The sequence below is a fragment of the Antedon mediterranea genome, chromosome 4, assembly GCF_964355755.1.
Source record: "Antedon mediterranea chromosome 4, ecAntMedi1.1, whole genome shotgun sequence".
Taxonomy (NCBI): Eukaryota; Metazoa; Echinodermata; class Crinoidea; order Comatulida; family Antedonidae; genus Antedon; species Antedon mediterranea.
In genome coordinates, this window is record NC_092673.1 from 3,832,083 (window position 1) to 3,856,668 (window position 24,586).

The 24,586-nt window shown below is 32.4% G+C and overlaps 2 protein-coding genes across 7 annotated transcripts in view; one reads left to right on the forward strand and one right to left on the reverse strand.

Moving 5' to 3' along the window:
- The window catches only part of LOC140046344 (pleckstrin homology domain-containing family A member 1-like), a 31,944-nt gene extending 18,462 nt beyond the window's left edge, over nucleotides 1–13,482 (forward strand). For 3 of the 6 annotated variants that reach the window (XM_072090956.1, XM_072090958.1, XM_072090959.1), the window contains 7 exons: nucleotides 2,809–2,958; nucleotides 4,343–4,411; nucleotides 5,056–5,120; nucleotides 5,945–6,008; nucleotides 6,274–6,366; nucleotides 7,729–7,878; nucleotides 10,024–13,482. In XM_072090956.1, the coding sequence (XP_071947057.1) occupies nucleotides 2,809–2,958; nucleotides 4,343–4,411; nucleotides 5,056–5,120; nucleotides 5,945–6,008; nucleotides 6,274–6,366; nucleotides 7,729–7,878; nucleotides 10,024–10,056 (624 nt within the window). In that variant the 3' untranslated portion in view covers nucleotides 10,057–13,482. Of the gene's footprint in view, nucleotides 1–2,808; nucleotides 2,959–4,342; nucleotides 4,412–5,055; nucleotides 5,121–5,944; nucleotides 6,009–6,273; nucleotides 6,367–6,889; nucleotides 6,957–7,728; nucleotides 7,879–10,023 lie in introns of those variants that run through there. The other 3 variants (XM_072090961.1, XM_072090962.1, XM_072090960.1) reach the window with 3 other exon arrangements.
- Nucleotides 13,483–13,550: 68 nt separating this feature from the next.
- LOC140046343 (catenin alpha-2-like) lies at nucleotides 13,551–24,547 on the reverse strand. The gene is made up of 20 exons (XM_072090955.1): nucleotides 24,445–24,547; nucleotides 23,904–24,009; nucleotides 22,554–22,740; nucleotides 22,191–22,357; nucleotides 21,946–22,065; nucleotides 21,731–21,820; nucleotides 21,416–21,592; nucleotides 20,894–21,097; nucleotides 20,677–20,763; nucleotides 20,234–20,386; nucleotides 19,724–19,816; nucleotides 19,442–19,598; nucleotides 19,009–19,209; nucleotides 18,509–18,660; nucleotides 17,751–17,817; nucleotides 17,416–17,465; nucleotides 16,923–17,104; nucleotides 16,143–16,383; nucleotides 15,665–15,790; nucleotides 13,551–15,325 (listed from the first exon to the last, which is right to left on the reverse strand). The coding sequence occupies exons 2-20, from the start codon at nucleotides 24,003–24,005 to the stop codon at nucleotides 15,164–15,166; spliced, it is 2,718 nt and encodes a 905-aa protein (XP_071947056.1). The 5' UTR covers nucleotides 24,006–24,009; nucleotides 24,445–24,547; the 3' UTR covers nucleotides 13,551–15,163.
- Between the last annotated feature and the right edge of the window lie 39 nt (nucleotides 24,548–24,586).

The following is a 24,586-nucleotide window of genomic DNA, read 5'->3' on the forward strand; positions in this document are numbered from 1 at the left end:
TATGATGTTAACAAATGCAGCGAACCGGTAGTTCGTTCGACTACAAAATGTCTAGGGCGCCATATCGATATTCTATATAAAGAATATTATCTCCCTAATGTACGATACTGTACGTGAATTAATTTCACTCTGAATTCCGTATGTTATAGTAAAAGCTCTTTACATATCCTGTAGTTTAGAGTCTGTATATACAGTAGCTTACAATATAGAATTCTTTTATAAATATTTATTATATGTATTGAATGTGATTTTTCTTCTTTTGACAGGCTAGCTACTTAGTCCCTAGCTTGTGACCTAGCTTGTGACCTCTTGTTTCCTGTATTAGATACATTTCCGGTTGGTTAGTTAGTTTTGATGTATCGTAAATCAGACGATATACTTTAATATTACTCTATTAAGGAAAGTGTTACAACTATAAAAATAAATTCCATTGATTTGTAAATTTCCAAAACCAATGTCTCATCGTTTCAAGACATTTTTACGGGAATGATAAAATGAATTAGGATAATTTAAACATTTTATGCAATTGTTTTTATTTTGTCAAACAATTTATAAATAAGAAAAAATATCATGATGTGAATATATTCAATTCCAGGGTAATAAATGCAATGAAGTAATCATGTGCCGGGAGGGGGGGGGGGGGGGAAAGTTCTCCAAGATATAACATTAAATATGATTACGATAAAGAAAAAAAAACATATACATAAAATAATAATAAATAATAAATAAAGAAAAGAAAGCTAGAATTTTTATTTAAACCATATTATACAGATCTGAAATATATGATAATCTATTATAAATATTTTATATTTATCACTAAAGTGCTGACTATCAGTAAAGTGTTGTGTTCCGTGAAACACATCATCCAGCAATATCATCCAACTGCTAAATCCATTATCTAAACTTTCGTGTGATTAAATAGCACATTATTTGTTATCAAGATCCATTAGAAACTGTATTTTTTACTCAAAAACAAAAAAAAGTCATAATTGTAAATTCAATCGATTACACATAATAAAAAAAAAATCAACTGATGAAATTTTGTTTAACCGTTTTTATGTTTAATATTAATTTTTAATTTTATATACAACATACTGTATAGACACATTAATTAGGATAGTATAAATATAATTATAATTTTTATTAATTAAGGATTAATTCATAATATTTGTTGAAATGTGACAATACCGTATTTTATGAAACACACATAATATTTGAGTTCTTCCATTAAATTGAATACTGGAGAAAAAGATAAATATTTATGTTGCAATTTTGATTTTACTGTATGTAAATTAATATTTTATTTGAGCAGGTATTGAGATAATTGTCATCTTTCAAATGATACAAACATATTTTGTTAAATTTCTCTTATTTTACAGTCATTTTATAAATATTATTAAAAAGTAATAATATTATACTGTACTAATATTGTACATTTCCCTTAAAATAAAAGAAATAATTTTTTTTTGTTAGATAGCTAAACTATTCACAAGCAACCATTAATGACTTTATTATCATATTAAGTAGTGTTGCCCTTTGAAAAAAAAAGTCTTGTTTTAAATTTGTCATTTCCTGTATACAATATCAGTAGTCGTGACATTGGGATGTACTTTTGCTACTTGTGCCTATTTAATTAAATTAATAGATTACCATGTCAATGCAGTAATAAGTGTTTAAGTGAAAATGAACAGCGAGCTGGACTTTGTAACTCAGCCTAAAGTTTTCGACTTTCAATTAGTATCTGATCAATTAAAATTTTAAACAGTTTATTAACTAAGTACGTACTATACCGTACCATACTGGGCTGTACTGTGGGCGTTAGCAAAAGTTTTTCGAATAAGATATACATTTCAAATCAAGATTGTATGGGAAACCTAACTTTTTAAAATACAAAAGTGTGAAAATGCTATATTACATTTCCATGCAAAGTAGTATGTGCTCTAAGCTCTGTCAACACTATCAAACTTTATGTGACAAAAAAATGTGATGTGCCCATATATGGACATGATGATGTCATATTACTACCATATTTGGGCACATCACATTTTGTTGTCTTTCGTATCATTTTCTTACCACTCTTATTGTGCCTTTGTTTCATGAATCAATTTATTATTTAAACAAATGCATGTATGTATTTAGATATTTGCACAGTCATTTAAGTTCCATTGTTAGTGTTCATCATTCGTAACAATCAAATTAGCATGTCCAATTGGCATGGTGTTCTAAACTGTTTATGCTCCAATGCCTTTCATAATAGAGTCTATGATCCATAAAACCCATATCTATATTTGTAATATAATAATAAAGCGGATTTACCTGTCAACTTTCAGTATTATCAATTGTTCTAGGAATGCCTTTCATAGGCGTCGCCGTGATTTTTGGCAAGGAAGTGTATCAGTAAAAAGTGGGGGACCTGAGCCACTTTTTTAGTGTCAACAAAAACTTATTTTCCTAAAGTTGAAGACCTGAAACAATGATTATTTTGAGTAATTGGTCCGATGTTTTGCCCTACTCTGACGTAACTTGTACTTCATACTATTGGTACATTTGAGAATACTTAAGTAATTATCGGGTCCCACCCGAAAATGTACTTAGTATGAAGTACAAAGAGTAGGGCAAAACATCTGACCAATTACTCAACTCCCTGACGCAAAGCTACTCCACAGTGGTTTAATACAAATTTACAATATTATTTTGAGCCAATACTATTACGAAACAAAATCTTGAGTCAGCCAATCAGAGTGACAATCTGAAAGGGATCCATGTATATAGTTACATGTAATTAAATATGTTTACCTTATGTTTTAGAGTTATAGCGATAGCGACAGTGGTGATGAAGAAAAGAACGCCAAGAAATCAACATTGCCAAGCACATCACCTAAACCACCACATTTAATTCCTGCGACGATAGGACGAAATGTCATCAAATCAGGCTTTTGTGTTAAACAAGGAGCAGTTGTAAGTCATATATATCAAACTTTATGTGACAACAAATGTGATGCGCCCATATATGGACATAATGATGTCATATCACTACCATATTTGAGCATATCATTACCATATTTGGGCACATCAAATCCTTTTGTCACGTAAGGTTTGATAGAGTAGACAAAGCTTAAAGATGTATTGTCCCTTGAAACACAAAAAATGAAGGTCAAAATATTCTAAATTTAAATTGGCCATATCAAAGTAATATTAAAGTTGTTCACTTTAAGTCGAAAATTTGAGCCAAAAACAACAAGTTTATGTAATTAACAGGTAAATTAATTTCGTCTGGAAAATCGTCGCGAGCGAAAGTAAACAAAGATTTCAAACTACGAGTATGCATTAGGCATGATGCTAATTAGGATTGTTTACAACTCGTGACGGTTGAGAAGGTGTTTTCACATAGATCGCAAGGAAACTTTATGATTATGCATACAGAGTAGCCAAATAAGTGCGTTGCATTATGAGATATGTTTTGATCGAAAACTTTGACTGGAAGTCAAAGTTATTTTTTGAACAAAAAAACGTCTTTATTTCTGTTAAATGATTTTTTTTTCGACTAATTTTTGGTGAAATTTAGTAACTATTATGGTACTTCAAAATGACCCACATTTTTTTTTTAATCTTTTTTTTTTTTTTTTTTATTAGTCAAAGGGACAATACATCTTTTAGGAAGGGCCTATGCTAGAGGGGCTTATTACAAGTGCTATTTCTAATTTGTCTTCATAGTTTACTGAACTGATTAATTTGATACTAGTACAAATTTTAAATCAAATCAAAACAGTTCTTAAATCTCACTTTCTTTACATCACAGTATATAGTGTCTAATATCAACATCTATTTCTGTTTATATTGTTCTCAATATGAAACAAATTGATAATGTCTTACATAAACTATGTAGTTTAGTGACGTTCATATATAAAAAAAAATTGTCGATGCAATGCATATGATGTCCCAATAAGTTTGGATAAAAAAAGACTCCACACCTATTGTTAGATTTTCTAGACAATTTTGATTATACTACGGTCATTATTATTTTTTAATGTATATCAATTGAATTGTTAATAATAAGTATAAAAAATGTAGTTAAGTAATTTAATGGCCATAAAAAAGAAGAACAAAAATGGATAAAAAATTACTTGGACCGATAGACATTGAAAGCATGACAGAAACAGAAAGTCTACAAGAAAATTGTTTTATCACTGTTTTAAAACTTACAGCCAGGAAAGGGTTGTTGAAAACCCACTGTGAATGACATTGAGTTACCATATACATTGTTACATAATATTGTGAAGATGCTATATCATTGAATAATACACAATAAACTCCATTATTGTTCAATTTATTTGTTTTTTAGAGAAAAAATTGGAAAAGGCGGTTTTTTGTACTTGATAATCTTGGAATCTCCTATTTCAAATCAGACCAGGTAAGAAGTAAATTGATAAAATCTGAAAACACATTATTAATTTTTTTTTTTTTTTAATATTCATCGCACATTATAAACTATTTAAACAATAAATATATACAATATAAGCCTACATAGTCTAAAGCTCTTTCTAGACTATCAAACTTTATACGATACAAAAATGTGCCCATATATGGACATCATAATGTCATATCACTGCCATATTTAGGAATATCACTACCTTATTTAGGCTGGCATATCATATTTTGTTGTCAAACTAGTTTGATAGTGTAGACAGAGCTTTATGATTATCTGTATCAAGCACAATGTTTGTGCTGTAAAACTGAGCAGGTAGAGTTTAGGTGAATTTAAAGCGAGCACAGTTTAAAGGTGATCATTGACAGTCAAATAAACATATGTGTGTGTGTAGCATACAGTAACAACTGAAATGTCAATCATTCTGTCAACTCAAAATTTTCTTTTGACAGTACATGGCGTACCACAACCATCTTACATTATCTTATTGTTATATCATATTTAAGAAATGCAAATAGTACTGCTGATGGTCTTAAACATTACAATGCATCCCTATATTGTTTTTTAACCAGTATAGTATATAAAAAAATGTATTTTGTATTGATAATCAACATTTATTCCCATTGCAGGATAAAGTTCCCATACGAACAATTCCACAAAAAGATATCACTTCATGTAAAGAATCACCATTAGGGTAAGTGTTATAATGTACTGTAATCGTGTATTTTGATAATAGACAAATATTGAATGTTTATGAGTGGAATGGTACAAATAATGCCATGAGGTGAATGAATAAAGGTTATATTTCCTAGGCCTAGCTATACTAAATCGCGTAGGCCCAGGCTATAAAGGCAGCGATACCATTACGAAAATTCGCCAGATTCCATGTCTTGTAGAGTTGTTCCCAGAGAAAAAAAATACTATTTAACAATCGTAAAATAGTGCGTACTATTGCATGCTTTTTGACCCACAATCGTCCAATCAAATGACAGGAATTTATTTAGATGTTTATGTAATGTTTGTTATTTGTTGGTTAAGAATTATAGACATGGTGACCCTACCTATCTGTTCCTAGTGCAGTTATAGTAAAATCTTTATTTCCTTAAATAAGGAAGTTAAGAAGAAAAAACTCCAGATGCAATTTGATACCTGAAGCAATTTGATACTTGAAAGTTCATAAAAAGGTTTTCAAAACCTGATTTCATTAATAAAATACACAAATACTATTGTTACATTACTACACATACAAAGCAATCTGTAAATACAATTTCATTTATGTAATATGACTTAAAAGGTATAATATTGTAAATATACTATATAGATTTATAAGCAGTTTTCCACAAAAAAAAACACCAACGCGCTGTATACATTTTGCATGTGTTAGACCAGAGGATAACATTTTAGTCTCAAACTTATTCTGCCTAGTCAATTAACCTAATAGGAGATTGTAAATGTTGTGTTTTAAATTTATTATCTGTGTTTCGTAGTATTTTAAAATATAAATCTATTTTTTTTCAGAGCACAACTTCAAAGAGACAACCTTTTTGAAATTTCATGTTCTGGCAGAATTTTTTATGTACAGGTAATTATGTAAATACATGCATTTTGTGATTGTTTTATTTACAATAGTATACAGGAGTATAACATCATTCAGCAAGGTAGCTTCAAATACCTGCAGGTCATATATGTGTCTGGAAAGGTTTAACTATTTCCTCCTAAGACTGCTGCGAATATGCATGAAAAACATTATTCTGATTTCTGAAATACATTGGCTTATTATAAGAAATCAATTAAAATGAGAAAAAAAACACATTAAAGAGGTATATTTTTTAATATCATTTCTTCAGACTTATTCACCGGAAGAATTAACCGACTGGGTTCGATGTATTTCTGGCGCTATTATAGCAACAAGGGCAAAAGGAGGAAGCTCTGGGAATAATGTGAGTATATCAGTTATGCAAATACATTTTTCAAATTTAATAATAATAAACATATCTATATTATAAAATGCCAAATGTTGATAAAAAATAACACACAAAAAGCTAAACCCTATATCCACATAATTTTATTTATAACCTAAAACAACCTGTGAGCATACCAATATTTTTACGCCTGATGTATAAAAAGATCCCTGAAAATGTTTGTAATCGGCCATGGGTGAAACATGGCCAAAAAATTTGAACAACTAACTTGCGCATATGTTATCAATACCAGGTTATGCGCAGGGGCTACTGTGTGTACTAAGCTGTATAAATACATATTTTCATACTATAAACAGTCTTTAGTGTAATGTTAATCAATAATTAATACATGTGTTCAAAATGAAATATTTATATGTATCATCATTTCGATCAATTTTGTTTGATTTTACTATATTAACCTATCCAAAAAAACAGTTTTAGTTTATCCATTTTTTTTTTCTTTCATATATTTCTTTTGTTTTTTGTTATTTATATTTCACAGTATTTAATCACAGAGTCAGAGTTACTCTGAACAACCTGACCAATTTGCATGAGAGAGTTATATCCAGGTTTCTATTGTGTTTTTTGTCAACTTGAACCATTTTCATCTTGCATGTATGGCATATCCAAAGTTGAGCTACATAATATATAAAAAAAAACTGCATCATATCAAAATGTTTCAATGCATAACATAATCCTAAATACTTCCATATATCAATTTTATATAAAACTTTATTCATTTTCTGTAAACCATGCAATTTGTAAAACTTCAATTAGAAATATTAAGAAAGCGTTCAAGATGCAAGTAAAACACTGCAGCAAAAAAAAACATGCGCAAAGCAAAGAATCGATCAACCATTTTCAAGAAAATAATCAGTCTCTGTTTTGTTCTCACGCCCACCTAGATAATCTAAAGGGGACACTTTAATATTGTTTTTGTAATTTATTATTGAAATGCAAAATGGAAAAAAAAATAATAATTGATAAATAAATAAAAAGATTGGTGATCAATAAAATCAATTATTCTTAAATAAAACTTTTCAAATTGTTAAAAGGTTTTAGCATAGTCCTATTATGACAAAATATAAGTGCATTAAGATCTGGCTGAAATCTGAACTAAATCTCAATTAAACATGACAATGCATTTCTTTGGATGGCCATATTTATGCTGCATGTTTATGTATCTTTAATTTCTTTATCAGATTTTAGTTTTTATACTTTTTATGTTTTGTCCGCACATTCTTACAAATATTATTAAAACAGCACAGCATGACTTTAGTTTTATTTCAAATGAATCCCATCATTAGATTAAAAATTGACGTTCTATTTTCCTTGCCTTAGTCTCTTGTACCCCAGATGCTAGTGTCCAGCACACTCCCTGCTCTTTCCTGGCCTGCTAGGTCTCTGTCACACGAGCCTCAGTCTACTGCAAAAATAATGAACCCCTTTTCTCGACTTTCTGAGAGAGCACCAATACAGATAACATCAAAGGTCAGAATTTTACATTCAATTTAATATATTATCCTACATATTTGTATATTATGTTTAAAAGCTGTACTACTACTGCTAAATTACTAGTCTGGCATATTTATATGTATAAAAAAACCAAGCCATGCTACCCGCAATATCTTGTTTAGGAATAATTAAAAATGTCAAGAACAATTACAGTAGGCTCATAAAAACTGCATATAGTATGATTTTTGTTCAAAATCAATCAAAATTGTCCCCTTTAGATTATATATGCATTAGTATAATCATGGACCTTATAGGTCCATGGTATAACCAAAGACCCATTAAAACAGAAGAAAGCAGTCTGATACAAACTGTCATTTCGGACCATTTCACATTATGATTTCGCTGTGTGTGAATTAACATTAACCATGATACAGAAAACTTGCAGCTCTGTGTGAAAGGTGCTTAATATTATTAATAATAATAACTTTATTCATCTTTCCACACTTAAATAAAAAGCAAAATATACATAAATTAAAGATGCAAAGGTTTTATTTTAATTAGAACAAAATTAAAGATGAAAGATTCTTATTTTTTATGGTTAATACTTTGCTATTTTGTTTGCACTTCAATCAGTCAAAAATAACATTTATTTCCTTTAGAAACGCATAACAAACATTATAAATGTAAAATAAATTATTGTTTCAGTCTCTGAAACATTACACAATTTACCAGAAATATATGAATGAATTTTGACTGAGGTGAAATTATAGAATTGATCTCGCAATAAAATGTTATTAACCTGGAAGGTCTAAAAATTTGAAATATATTTTCAATATCCCACATAGAGTAGGAGTTGAAACATGCTGCATTGTTTTGCTTTCATTTGTGTGGGCTGATAATTGCCATCATAATACTTTTCATATATAACAAGTTTATATAATAAGTTTCATATATAAACAAAGCCACAGTCACAAGACTATACAGCACAACCTATTCTGTTAATATTATAAAAACACTAGATCGGCAACTTCAATAAGAGTGAAACACAATGCAGCCATATTCTGCACATACAGTACTTGTATACCAGTATTTAAATGTCCACTCAATCACAAAACTATGGCTGAAGTTATCCTAATACATAAATACATTTATATACCGTATATCCTCGGGTATAATCCCACTTCGTGTCTAATCACACACCCTACTTTATGTCACAATTTCACAAACAGGCATATCCCCGGGTATTGTCCAGTATTGACTTGTGGTATGGATGTAAACCTCTCTCTAGCCAGTTCAGATGAGAAGAAATGCTTACCAATCATTTTTTGGCTGAACCAGGCTTTATAGTCCCACCCCCAAAGTTGGCCTAATTTCATGTTTTAGAGGGTGGGATTATACCAGAGGATATTCGGTATTAATACATTTTCAAAAAGAATAAAGGCTCATTCTAAATCTCTCACTTTGTTTTATTGCCTTACTCACTATCTATCTACAGTAGTGTTTATTTCTGTGTGGCTAGTAGCTCTGTCAAAATCTGCTGTGGTCCAATCTGTTATTTCACCAAAACACAAAATGACGCAAGTTACACATAGTTTTGCAATTTATTTTTAACTTTCATGTAGTATAATTCAGTGGTTGTGATTTTTATTTTGTCCATTTACTTGCATCTTACATAACTTATAATTGCAAATAAATTTGTTTGAATGTTGGGATGATTGCTTGTGGTACTCTACTCTGATTATTCTAATTTGAATATGAACTGTTAAGGTATTTAGATAACTTGAAACTTTAATGTTGAGAGATCGTGGTAATTTTTGTTAGTTTTCATTGTATGTATGTGTGAATTTGACAGAATCATAATACAGTCTGCCCTCCCAATACAAGACCACTCTGGTCTGCCCTAACATGTCTAGCTTTCCAGAAATTCTGGTGTTCTGAATGGTATTTAATGGTAAAAATGAATTTTGGATCTTTTGGATCTTTAAAAAGCCTGCTTTTGGAAAAGTTTCTGGTTTCTGGAAAGTGTGGTATTGGGACAGTTTACTGTTAATTCATTTATTCTTGTTTTATAAAAACTATATAGGTATCATAATTGTTAATTTATTTTTTACACAGATCAATACATTGGTAATTATGTAGTAAGTTACAGAACTAAATACTTGTTTTTATCTTATGTTCTAGGAAATCGAGGAAGTTGAAGATACCTACTTTTAATCGTGTCAGTCATGTGATATTGATGGACTTTCAGAATCAAAAGGGAGAGTGGCAATACCAATTCAGAATAATACTTGACCTTTTGCGTACGACGACTAAATATAGTTCACTGGACTCTGTGTGTGCTGCGCCTTCTGTGATGTCATCAGTATGCATCTGAGAGCCTTCGACTCTAGAGCTCTGTCTACACTATCGAACTTTATGTGACAAAACAATGTGATGTGTCCATATATGGACATGATGATGTCATATCACTACCATATTTTGGCATATCACTACCATTATTTAGGCACATCACACTTTTGTGGTCAAACTAGTTTGATAGTGAAGACAGAGCTTAGGGACCAAGACCAAACAAAATGACCTCTAATTCTAAGTCATCATCTGGCCAGGGGAAAGGGGGGATAGCACAATTTGACCGCTAAAATTAAGTTATGAACTACATTTGATATCTATATTTGACAGACTATTAATATTATACATTAGCACTCCCTCAATTTAAAAATTCCTGTTTGTAACATTTAGAACAGTGAGGGGTTTATGACTGCTCTGTCACTACTATGGTGGTGATATGCCTAAAATATGGTAGTGTTATGACATCATCATGTGCACATCACATATTTTTATCACATAAGGTTTGATAGTGTAGACAGAATTTTACACCTCACATGTCCAGCATGAATGATAAATCCTGGTTGTGTCAAAATCAAAAACTCATTCTGTTTCTTTAATTCATTTCGGATTTTAATTGTATATAGATTTTATGCTATGCTTATTAAAACGATAATGTATTTTAAACTGATAAACCGTAGCAAATGTGTTTTTTTTTATGAATTATGTTGCTATCATTGCAAGGGATAAAATAAAAAGGAAAGAAAAAAAAAATGGAATTTCATCATTAAGAAATATAGGTATTTATTTGGGTTTTGGCACAAACTTTGGACTACTGTAGTTTATTGATCTTATTCTGCAGATAGAGATTTTAATTGTACAAGACTCCCTAAAGCTTTGTCTACACTATCAAACTAGTTTGATTCCCAAATAGGGTAGTGACATCATCATGTCTATATATGGGCTCATCACATTTTTGTGTCACATAAAGTTTCATAGTGTAGACAGAGCTTAAAATACAAATTTTAAAGCACACTTGTGTATAAACGCTATCTTGTATACCCTTTTCACACTACTGTATATCAATATTATCCAAAGGTTACTGTCTAACAACAAATTGTAACAACAGAGGTTTAAGAAGTGTAAACACAATTTTGCTTTAAATAAGCCTGTTTTTGTTACGAGTTATATTCATAATTTCAGCATCCTGGCTCCTGAACTAATAATGAGACTTGTTTTATATACAAATTATTACTCTTCTGATGATGTGGAACAACACTGTAGTGCGAAAAGGGTATTAGAGTTTATAATAACAACAGAACCTGCAGAATAGAATCGTTGTGTCATTATTGTTAGCAATCTATCTATTTCAGATGTTTTTTTTATTTAATAATAAAAAAACATATCTGTAGATAAAACAAATAATATAGTGATTTTATTTCTTGATCTTAATCTTTGATCCAATTCTTAATATATTTTCTTACATTTATATATATATATTATAGAGTAGAGATTGATATCAACCCATAAGATTGGACTTTAATATAATATTATATTGTTGGTATGATCGTAGATGTAATGTATAATAACTAATACTTCTGCAGGCAGAACCATTTAAAATATTACAATCCATAAATATCTTCATCTTACTGTTAATGTTTGATAAAACATTCTACAAAAATCACCCCACAAAAAAAATTGCATCAAACTATTTTTTTCATATTTTAAGATCAGTTAAATTTTATGAATAAAAAAATTATAACTATAAAGATATCTGTGAATCAATAAATTATAATATATTTGCGTAACATTCAAGATTTAGAATACAGGGTTTATTTTTCCCTCTACTATCTTTTTAGATCAAGCCTTGATTTTCAAATGATCTTATACTGTACTGTTCGCTTCTGTTCCATTAAAACAATTGCAAGTTACATATTTTTATTACAAGCAAAATTTAGAATTATTAATAATTTAGTTGGAAGCAAAATATGACTATTGAATAAAGACCCACAGGGCCAAAAATTTGAGGATTTTTTCCAGTGGCTATAACTGCTTGCTTTTCATTAATTCTGTTGTAGATACAGTATAGGAATTTGTTTACAGTGAATTGAAATAAGTAAGAAACGAAACAAGTTTTCCACCCTCTCCCCACCTACTTAAATAACCCTGGTGATGCCCATATTTACAACCTAACGCATAATGTTCATACGCACTGGTCACTAGAACAATACAAGAAAACACAGAAATCTGACATCTATAACAGGGATCATCACTGGAACATGTATATCTCATTTCAAAAAGCACTCCCACAAATGTACAAACGTTTGACAAATAGTCAATACTGTTAATGTACAGGAATGTTATTGATGACTTAGTATGTAGCAAGGTGCAGTAAATGAAATTCATTTAGAGTCCTTCTTTTTTGGTATTATGATAACAGGGATCGTCACTGGGACATCTCATTTTAAAAAGCACTCCCACAAATGTACAAACGTTTGACAAATAGTCAATACTGTTAATGTACAGGAATTTTATTGATGACTAAAGCTTGGTTCCCACTAGAACGTAACGCAAGGACGTAAACGCAACGCAAGCGTTTTAACCAATGACAAGCGAAGTTATAGACAGTTGCAATCACAAGCGAATAAGCCATCGCTTGTGATTGGTCAATTCACTTGCGTTGCGTTACGTCCTTGTGTTGCGTCGCTAGTGGGAACCACGCTTTAGTATGTAGTAAGGTGCAGTAAATGAAATTCATTTATAGTCCTTTTTTTTTTTATTATAGTGATTTGTATAAATTTTGATTACAGTAGATAAAACATAGAATAATGTAATTCATTGATAATGTACTACTGATGTTAAGCTATACAATGTATTTAATACGTTTTAAAGTTTAATAATGTACTTTACAAAATCCACATGTTTGCTGAGGTGTCTATGAACTAATAAAAGAAATAATATATAGATAAATAGATAAATTTGTTGTTACTTATTTCTTTAGTTGAACTGCAAGCAGGATTTGAACCTCCAACTTCTCACTATCAAGGCGAGGTTGCTAACTATTAATTACCCAAAATGCTCTACATAAATAAGAGTAGAGGAGTAACATATGATTTGAACCCAGGCTTCTGGTATTAATAAGCATGCAGCATAACCACAAAGCTGCAATGCGCCACACTCCAATATTTCATTGAATCAATATAAAATCAAATCTTTGCTGTGATTGGCAAGTTGTTACGGTTCACTCCTGAAACTTAGGTTGACCCTGGTCTCCCCAATTTCAGTTTTTTTTTGTTATGTATATACTCAAATAGACCAAATAAATAATGAAATGAAAACCAAATCTTAAGCCAGACATTACTAATAAAAATACAAAATGACACTTTGTAACTCACTCACTAAAGTAAAGCTTTTTATTTTTAATTGCAAAACAGAAAAAAAAATCATTGACAAAACTACGGACTTAAATATTATACTAAATTGTTATTACACGACTAGGAAATGTCTTTTAAAAATCATAAAATTATATTATTTAACAACCAAGGTAATTATTCATTGGAATCATCTAACTTATTAACTAAAATATTCATTCTTAGATTCAAATGTTTAGAGCAAGTGAATATCTTTATTATGTTTTTAAATCAAAGTGCAAAATTAACTTCACATTTGCATAGACAATCTACTCCTAAGGCCTGGTCTACACTATGAAACTTTATGTGACAAAAAAATGTGATGTCATATCACTACCATATTTGAGCACATCAAATAGTTTGATAGTGTAGACAGAGCTTAAAATGTGAAGCTGGTTTCTCTTCTATAAATAACGAAAGGCTCAAATAAATTAATAATTGCTCTTTAAAAAATTATTATCAAGTTCATTATTAAAATAAAAAATTTATAAAAATGTCTTGTATTTCATTACTAGAAATGATTTATTTTTAATTCAATTAAATTCTAAATATTTATGCTTATAGGAATGTTAAAACACTAACAATATTCTTTTTTACCTTGATACAAATTACAAAAATTTACTACAAATATATTATATGAGGAAATGCGCTTACAATGCACATACTTTTAAAAACGTGACGCAGTCATGTTAGGATTCAGTATTTCATTGTTTATTAAGTCGTCATCATTTCTGATGAATCCCACCATGACGGCATTGTTTAGTGTGCTTTAACCTTTCTTAGCAGAAATATAAACTGGTTTAAGATATTCCTCTGGTAACGGTATAAATTGTTTTCTGAAACACCTGGGCATGAACCATAGCTCCATGTATATTAACTATTGCTACAATTTCAAGGCATATTTAATACAGCCTTTTATATACCATTGTTTCAATAAAGACTCACTGTACCACAATTATGGCCTTCAAAAACAGTAATTATTTTATAATAATTATAAGAGGTATTATTAGTACATATATATACTCTTATAACATATGATTTTGAAGTCAAGTTATCCATTTAGCTAACTTTTTCAATTGTTTTAATGTGATAGCATTTGTCTTATTGCTTATGGAACATATCAAAGGAATGAATAATGTGGAATTTCAATGCTACTGGAGTTATAATAATCAGCCACTACACTACTATAATTTGGTTTAAATCCATTATGTAAAATTATTACATAATTATTATATATTAAGAGACATGTTTTTATATTATTCTACACGTAAGTGTATTATATTGATTTCCAAGCACTAATAATGTCACGTATATTTTTCAAGAAATGTTAATAGCTGCTGATGCATAAAAGATGTTTTAAGATCTACTCGCAGTGAAAGCATTTTACATGGGTTAAAACAACTAACATTTTAACAATTAACATTTTACAGTATTATAGAGGAAGCTTTGATATTTGGGACACAGTCCTTTGCTCACATCTATTATATAATGGATTAAGTAATTCAGAACAGACATAGGAACACAGATGTACAGTGTGTGTAAATACACTCACTGTTTTACTCCACTGGCCCTATGTTTTCTTTCATTTAGAAAAGATCCTTTCCCTTGAATTCGCTGAGTGCTTGGACTGGGTTGATTTTTGCCTTCTTGTTTCCACGACGGACGTTTGATTGCGAGTTCTCGAGATTCTTCTTTTGGACGAGGGGTTTCTTTTCAGGAGGTCGGATCTTCCAGCTCACAATTGGCGACTAAATAAAATCAAATAAATTATAAACCAATTATTAATACAGTTGACTCTCTGAAAACCTAAAACTCTCACAAAACCAGACTTTTCTTTTGAGGTCTAAAAGGTCCCAAATTCATTTTTACCATTAAATACATTCTGAATACCGGACTATCCAGAAAACCAGACATATTAGGCCAGCTTAAAGGTGACCAGTATTGAGAGAGTATATTCAGCCGAACGGGTGCCGTTTGGTGGCAGCACTCAACACGGAGGGACCCTTAGGGGAGTACAAAGCTGTGGTATATGTCGTCCACACCTGTGCGCTCAAGTTTTCTTTAATTGGAGGAAGGCAAGTACTCACATTGATTGAACTTTTTCCCTTTAGACGGTTGTATTTCGTTGATGCTACATACGACGCCTTCACTGTCTGTACTACAGCAGTCATCAAATTTTTAGCTGCCGTGATTAAAGACGAAGCACTGTCTAACTAAAAACATAATCAAACAAAATAAATAAACTATTTTACCTCCCTTCTCCATTGAAAAAAAAATCTTGGAATAATAAATGTACAACAAAAAGGTTGACGTTTGTGTAGAAAATGCATATAGTTTTCTTTCAAGGGTATATATGTCGATATATGACCACATCACATTTGTAACATAAAGTTTGATAGTGTAGACAGAGCTTTAGATTTAAAAAATGCTATTATGTTGCTGCTATAGGGCCAGGACTTGAATATATAACTCTGGGATTGGTAACATGTTTATATAAGCTTGGAGTTTTTTTTCTTTTTCTGAATTTGAAATTTTTTGAAGAAATTGAAAAAAAAAATGACTTACTCCTGAGAGCACCAGTTCACCACTGACATTTTGTACCTCTGCTTTCACCTTACTGGTGATGTTTAGCTGATGGCAGTAGAGAGTGATCTTCTGAAGATACGAGACAAGGTCAGTCTTTGATGATGAATCTGGGCACTGATCAGCGATGGCTCTTGCTAGGTTGTCTAGCTTGTTACCAAAGTCTGCGATCTTTTTGGCGGCTTTGATCACGTCCATGGTGTTCTTTAAAGGTCCATGGCCACTGTTAAATAAGTAAATTAATGATATTATTTATGGCGACGTTAGGCAAACTGTGGGCGAACATTTGTGAAGGGCTGTGGGGTGGCTTAAAAAATTGTGGAAAAAAAACAAATGATGATTTATCGTCGTAAGCGCCTTTATTATAACATGGTTTGATGAAATTGTTTTATATGCAGCTTGTTACCCTCCAAAAAATACAATACCATTCACAGGGACCTACAGGTCCATATTCCTAAAATGTTCTTATACCTCAGCTCCAACCATGGTGGATGGGGTGAGGTGGCGGACTCTTGTATATGTGCGGCTAAAGTTTTGATCGCCGCAATGCAATGTCAAATTCTGACATGTCTCGTGTGCGTTATAAAGGGAAAACCCCAGGACTGTGCTGAATATTATTTCCACAATTTTCTTAACTCAGCCCCAACAATGGTGTTCTGAATAGTCTAAATATTAAATCATTACACCTTAATGTGGTATAGTAAAAAAGGTCTTGCACATGCGCAACATATACAAAATTAATACACCCTTATTCTCACATACCGCGTAAAGTCTGTCATTTCCATCATAATCATACACATTTTCTTGGCTAGAATAATGATGTCATTGCCGCTGTCGTCCCATTTTGCCATTTCTTGATCCAACTTTGCCTTTTCAACTTTGAACTCTTCAACTTGTTCTTCGATCTTTTCTCTCTCTTCTTGTGGCAGCTGTCTCATTTGGCTCTAAAGATTAAAAGCAAAAGAAAACTGTATAAAATTGTAGAAGTAGCTTCTTGGTTTAAATACATATATGGCTTAAATGCAACTAAAGCTCTGTCTACACTATCAAACTAGATTGATATGGTAGTGATATGCTTAAATATGGTAGTGATATGACATCATTATGTCCATATATGGGCACATCACATCAAATTTGTGTCTTTGTTGTTTTTATTTACTGAATATATTCTCAAAAGCACTGATAACTTTGAAACGTATTACAAAGTCCACCAACAAATTATAACATTTGTCCTCAAAATTAAACATTAACTTACTCTACCAATATGGCCCTCTTCTAACTCCTCATCATTTGTTTGGTAGCTTGCTGAAATGATTAAAATATAATTATATATATTACAAAACAGAAATTGTATTTCTATATTATATTTATATAATTAATAATGTTGACAATGCCCTGATTAAGGGCTAGAGTTGCCCGAAAGCTCTGGACATTTATCTGCTTGTTTTACTTTATCGTTTTGATTTAGCTTTTTGCCTATTTTATTTTGTATCTCCATTGAGATCCATCCACTGATACACACAGCATTGTCATTTTGTCAGTAATTTTCCTTTGGATATATAACTAATAATTTTATTATTTAATACTTACATTTACTCTTCGTGTCATAGTCCTCCTCTTCTTCCATTTCTGACTCATCAAATATGTCTTCTGGGTTCTATAAACCAAATAAAATTCCATCAAAAATACTTTTTTTAGTTAGTTATAAACTACCAATAAACCTTTAATGCACTAAATCTTTCATTAAGTTTGGTTATTTAATTAGTTATTAGAATGGGGAATAGAGTAAACTTTTCATATACAGTCAACTCTCTTCATACCAGACACCTTTGGGTTGGGCAAATATGTCTGGTTTTCCAGAGAGTCTGGTATTCAGAATGTATTTAATGGTAAAAATGAATTTGGGACCTTTTGAACTTTGAGAAAAGTCTGGTTTGTAAGAGTTTCCAGAGAGTCCAGTATTGGGAGCGTTGACTGTACTAACAATTTGTAATAATTCTTCTTCTTTCATTAATTAGAATGTGTTATTTATTTATACTGGGCGACCTTAAGTTAGCTTTGTGTTTACTAGTACACTGGGGTAACCCCCTACTCGTCTCGAAAGATGTACTAGGTTCTTTAATGTGCACATGAGCTAGATGTGTACACTAGACCTCCGGTTTATAGTCCTAATCCGTGAAGACATGTTCTACCACCAGAACTATGGAGCGAGTGAACCTCGTCGATGTTATGGCTACGTAATTACGGTTCTACTTTTTTATCGCTCGGCTACTTAATTATATCCAGAATATTTTGTTAGATTTTAGGAGTAAACTAAATAAACAGAAGTTGATCATGACTAGACTTACTCTGTTCATGAGGACTGCTCTGCGAATATCACGGATGCCGTCATAAACCATTCGTGATGCATCAATGAATTCATTCTCATCAGGATCTTTCTGAGGATCTGCGCTCAACGCATCTACTGCTACTTCAACGCATTGTGCATAGACTGGGATTACTGTTGTAAAAAATAAAATTACCAAATTATTATGTGAAGGGATTGGCCTCTATTTCTCCTGAGAAAACTGTTTTGTAATACCGTGTCTCAATTAAAATCAGAATGTTAAGCTCTGTCTACACTATCAAACTTTATGTGACAAAAAAATGTGATGTGGCCATATATGAACATGAAATCAGTACCATATATTTAAACATATCACTATCATATTTGGACACATCAACATTTTTTTGTCACATAAAGTTTGATAGTGTAGACAGAGCTTTAGAAGGGAAGATGAAACTTTCACAAGTTGTACATTAGAATTTTGAACTGCAACTAAAACACAATATATTTTCAATAACTCACCGTCTTCTCTCATAATATTGATAGCTTCTTTAACTTTCTCTGTGTACAAGCCAGCTTCATACATGCCCATCTCGATCTCAACAACATTACACACACGTGCGCAGCGCCCTCTGATGGCACCAGCGACACGATCTAGTGTTCCGACGTCACCTTCTTGAAGCGCAACAACACACTTGTTAACGTCTTCCAGAATATGTCCCTCTGAGAAACAAAATATAAAGCATTAGGATAATAAATAGTAAAAATAACGTTAAACGGTTAAGCTCTGTCTGCATTATAAAAACTAGTCTGATGTGCCCAGATATAGTAGTGATATGACATCATACATACAACATATATCATCGCTACCATATATGGGCACATCACATTTTTTTTATCATACTAGTTTGATAGTGTAGACAGAGCTTTAGACAACCAATAATAAACATTTTACCTGATACAGCCAGGAAATCATCAATAGTTGTGATGTCATCAACTGCTTCTGTTAACACCTTAACTTGAGATTCCCACTGCTGTTTGAAAGCGTCCATGTTGCTGAGGGCAGCCTTGCTACGAGGGCGTGCCGCAAGGGTACGGGCCGCATTTATGACCTAACAAAATCAAATCGAATTATGAATCTTCCAGAAACTCTAATATCTAGTTGAACGGAAACTCCAAACTACTGAGAGACTGGCATGGTATATGTTAACATTAAAATATGTTTCTTTCAACATACCTGTGCACAAAGTGTTTCAATTTGGTAAGCTGCAAGTCGGACCATCTTTACACCTTCTTCATCATTTGACATAGAACAGGCAAGATTAGCAACCTGAAAAACAATTAAATAACAAATTAAATAATAACTCCAGTTATAGGGCCCCCACTTATGTGGTTGTGTTCATGTGTATTTTATAGTTTTTGTTAGGATAATCTGTGTCAAACAAGCCTAACATGCACATTACTGTAATGCATCCTCTATCCATCCATTTTCCACAAGGACACTTCTTAACCTCTGTCTACACTATTAAACTAATTTGACAAAAAAAAGTATGATGTGCCCATATATGGACATGATGATGTCATATCACTACCATATTTAAGCACATCACTATCATATTTGGGCTCATCACACTTTTTTTGTCAAATTATTTTTATAGTGTAGACAAAGCTTAAGCCATCAGAGACTATACTATTCAAATTTGTAATCCATTATTCTCTTTTGGCATTTCCAATTGTATTCATTTACCTCCACAAGTTTGCCAGCATGTTCGGCAAACACGCCTGCGTATTCCTCGACTTCAACTTCGTTGCCGCTCTTAGCTGCCTCAATCAGGATCAAAAGAGGAATGCTAGTCTCCAAGAAGGAGTCAGAAACATGGTCAGACACAGCCTTACGCAACTGTAAAACAAAAGCAATTAAAATATAGAATTTCATGCCTCTACAATAGTATCTTAATATCGCACCTATAAGAAATTATATACAGTCAACTCTCCCAATTCCTTTGGGCTGGCCAAATGTGTCTGGTTTTCTGGAAAGTCTGGTATTCGGAATGTGTTTTTAATGGTAAAAATGAATTTGGGACTGTTTGGACATCAATAAAAGTCTGGTTTTGGGAGAGTTTCTGGTTTTCAGAGAGTCCGGTATTGGAGGAGTTGACTGTATAATGCCAAGATGTGGATATTTCATACCTGTCTTCGCAAATCCTTTGTCTTTGATGTCATGTGATCAATAGCAGCATCCAATGGTTCAGATCTTCCATCTTTACCACTCTTGGCCTGTCAAGAAAAAGTAAATAAAAAGATCAATACTTCTTCTATCTAATTTGATTAAAATATGCTCATGTATAACTAAAAAAGAAGTAGGAAAATTCTCTAAAATTGTAACAGTTAACAAATAATAGATTACCGCATTCATATACTCAGACAACAGATCTTGCAGAGCCTGTCTGACGGCGTTACATTCTTGAACGATGCGATCTTTACGATCATCACGAGTACACGAAGAATCAGCCATGAGGGCAGCACCACTGATGATACTCTCCAGACGCTCCTCTAGTGATGGACGCGTGCGTATTTCGTTGTATTCTCCTGGATTCATCATGATTCTTCGCTGTAAATGAACAATTACTTCAACTATTTAATCATTTGCCTTTTATAAATTCAATATATGCAAAATTTAGTTTATTTTTTAAGTTATTTTTTAAAATGATCCATTAGGTATATGCCAACAGTTCCAGGCATAATTCAAGCTAAAAACTCTGTCTTCACTATAAAACTAGTTTGACAAAAAATGCTCAAATATGGTAGTGATATACCCATATATGGTAGTGATATGCCATCATCATGTCCATATATGGGCACATCACATTTTTTTTGTTACATAAAGTTTGATAGTGTAGACAGAGCTTAAGTCAGTACAAAGACTTACATCCAGTTCATCAATAGCTGAAATAAGCTCCCCAGCTCCTTCTAGATTTGGATTTGGTGCGGACTCGCCTTGAGCCTGGCTCACGTTGGAAATGGTGTTCATAGCCTCTTCCATTTGTTTGATGATGTAATCACGGTTATCTTTGGCAGCAGCTAAGTCTGGATGTTGTAACCAGGCCTAGGAAGAAAAGAAAACATAACACAATTAGAGTTTATAATACAGCTGTCAACATCATCACATAGACCATAAATCAACTACTGTATACTGTAGCAATTAATAATAATTATTTTTATTACGATCGTTGTGTGACCATACCTGTGATGCAGTCAAAAGCATAGGCCCACCACGTTTAAGGTCAGCTCGGGCAGCAGCCATCTCATCGCGTCTACGTGGATCTTTCAAGTCCTACAAAGGTAAAGATGTGATTCGTTACTTATTTTCTGTGTACTTATATATCTCCAGCATTCTCATAAAAAATAGATGAAGTTTGCCTTTACTGAATGTAAACGTTGTTGTCGTGTTTTACTCACATTTTGACGTCTTGCTATCATGTTGTTTGCGTGTACAAGATCTCGGCCAAGTTTCTGGTAATTATTGAATAAGTCTTCCATGTTATTTGATTGTTTCAATCTCATTAGATCATCTTCAACCTGAAACAAAACAATAATACAAATATGTATCTACTCCAGAAACATTTATTGAAAGAAAAACGATGTTTTCCATTGCTCCCTAAATTTCAAATCCTTTTATGTCAGATGTCCATACTATAACTTACATTCCTGAGAACTTTTAGAAGCAGGTGAACATCGACCATGTCAGCGAGGATTAGAAGACGCGTCACAGCAGACAACAGCGTGCGGGCAGCACGTACCATCACGCTACGTTTGACAGATGAGCAGGGATCCTCGGCGAAATCAGATGCAGCAGGACGCATAGCATCACCTATAGAAAATAAGTAACAAAGAAAGAAAAGTTTCATTTTTTTGGACTTTTTTTCTGTTGCCTTGGTCAATTTGTTTTGTACAGTATGCTTTTCCCTGGTGTATTTAAAAATAACACTTTTTTTACACTTTTGTGTTAAACAGCGCATAGAGACTATTTGTATTTTGTGCTATACAAATTTAAAACCATTAATCACCTGCTTTTCGGACTTCATCTACTGCACTAAGCATCTCTTCCATAACTTCTGGGTTTTCATTGGCTATCTCCTCCCCTTTTACAATGAAAGCCTCAGTAGCATGATTGACAGCTGCTACCAGCACTCGTGCTTTCTTCGATCGTCCTTTTTTCTTGTTCGATGGCTTTGTATTCACCAAAGTTGTTACCTAAGATAATAAAATAAGAGCACTCGGTAAATAAATAATATAAATTATAATAAATGCTTTACCATTCGTTAGTGATGTTAAAAACTAGGTTGCCCCTTCTCGATATATGCCTTCATCATTTTTTGTACTGTATGTTAATTATGTATGGCATGTAATTACTATTACAAATGTGTTTATTTTGTAGAAATTGTTTCAGAATTTTTTTTTTCATCTAAAATGTAGACCTATTTGGTATTTTTTGTACGCCGTGGTTAGGATTCCGGCACCGGAACTCAACTGCCCACCGTTAGGGAATCCGACACGCTATTGCGCATGCCCAGAGCGAAGTAATTATAGCTTGCACTAGTGCGCGCCACAGACCGCACACCACACCGCACCGAGAGTCGGAGTGTTAACTAGGGATTTACTGTAGCCTAGTTAGTCGTCGGGCGAGCGAGCGAAGGATGAAACTTGGCCTAGGCCATACATGAATTAATAATTAAAATACGACTACGCCACGCATTAAAATAATTATTATGATATTTATTTAATCAGATATATTTAAGAATCAGTCTATCTAAGAATTGTAATTCTGTAATATTAGACAGAGGAAGTATTAAGTTCGGAACGGGAGAAAAACACAGGCCTGCCCTAGTGTCATAAAGCTTGCGTATTTTAAGAAATGTACGAAAGTGAATAGCGTAGTAGCGTTGCGACCCCGACTTCCCGAAAAAGTTCTGTTTTTTTCACATCCGCGCGGCGGCTGTCAACAAATAAATCAACTTGTATTGCATGTTATCATGTTATGTACAGTATAATGCGTTATATGAAATCTATTATTTTGTACTTGAAAAATCATAAAACTAGTCATGTAATTATAATTATTCATAATTATATGAAGTTTATAATATATGAATGAAGCAAACACTTTTTAAATTATGAAACGAAATAAATAGGCCCACTAGTCACATCTAGCTGGTAGAGGCCTACTAGTATTATTTTAGTAGGCATCTAGGCTAGTTCGCCGTGGCGCAGCTATTAAATGATCCATCACCGTTAGAGTGTGATGGAGTCGCCGATTACCCCGCTCTGGGCATGCGCAATAGCGTGTCGGATTCCCTAACGCTGGGCAGTTCAGTTCCGGTGCCGGAATCCTAACCACGGCGTTTTTTGTATTTACTTACTTGAATGACCAGTGGCTCCAATGTCTTTTCCACTGAGTAGGTACGTATCTCCAAGTTCTTAGGATCCCATTTAACGGTTAAAGTCCCCAATACCCCAGTCATTTTCCTACAAAAATACAAATAATTATTATTATATTATTAAATGGTAAATTACTGTAGGCCTAGCCTAGTTGTACCTGTCTGTGCTGTAAGGTAACAATATCAATTATTGCAATCAATATACCACCAATCTCAACAAATGGCTTTAATTGTATATAAAAAGATCCATTTATTATATAAAAACATGTAAACTAGGCTCCTAGTCTATATTGAATGGTGGGCGACCTAAATATTCTAGGCTAGAGGCCCTCTCCGGCCGACCAGGAGCGGCGGAATCAAACACCTTCCAGCAAGCCAGCCAGGCTAGGCCAGTCGTCGACAACATAATACATTTCACCATCTTGCCCTATATGATATAACACCTAAATGACAAAATTATACAATTATATTATTACTTTTAATGAATACGAATTTTCTACTTTAAAATATTTTAAAAACTCACAAGATTATAACGTTTTGCTTCTTGAAAATAGGGAGTTTCTTCTTTACATTTACTTCCGGTTGTTTAACATTCACCTCAAAATTCCGATCGGATTGGTAAGCGTTTGGTAATTAAAACTAATCACATCCCTCCCCCTGTTTAG

Coding starts and splice junctions, on each gene's coding strand:
- LOC140046343 (XM_072090955.1), bottom strand. CDS start 24,005: ATGACTGGGGTATTGGGGACTTTAACCGTTAAATGGGATCCTAAGAAC. Junction 21,593..21,730: donor TGCTTTTGACTGCATCACAG/GTATGGTCACAC, acceptor TTTTCTTCCTAG/GCCTGGTTACAACATCCAGA. Junction 17,818..18,508: donor GAGCAGTCCTCATGAACAGA/GTAAGTCTAGTC, acceptor TTTGGTTTATAG/AACCCAGAAGACATATTTGA.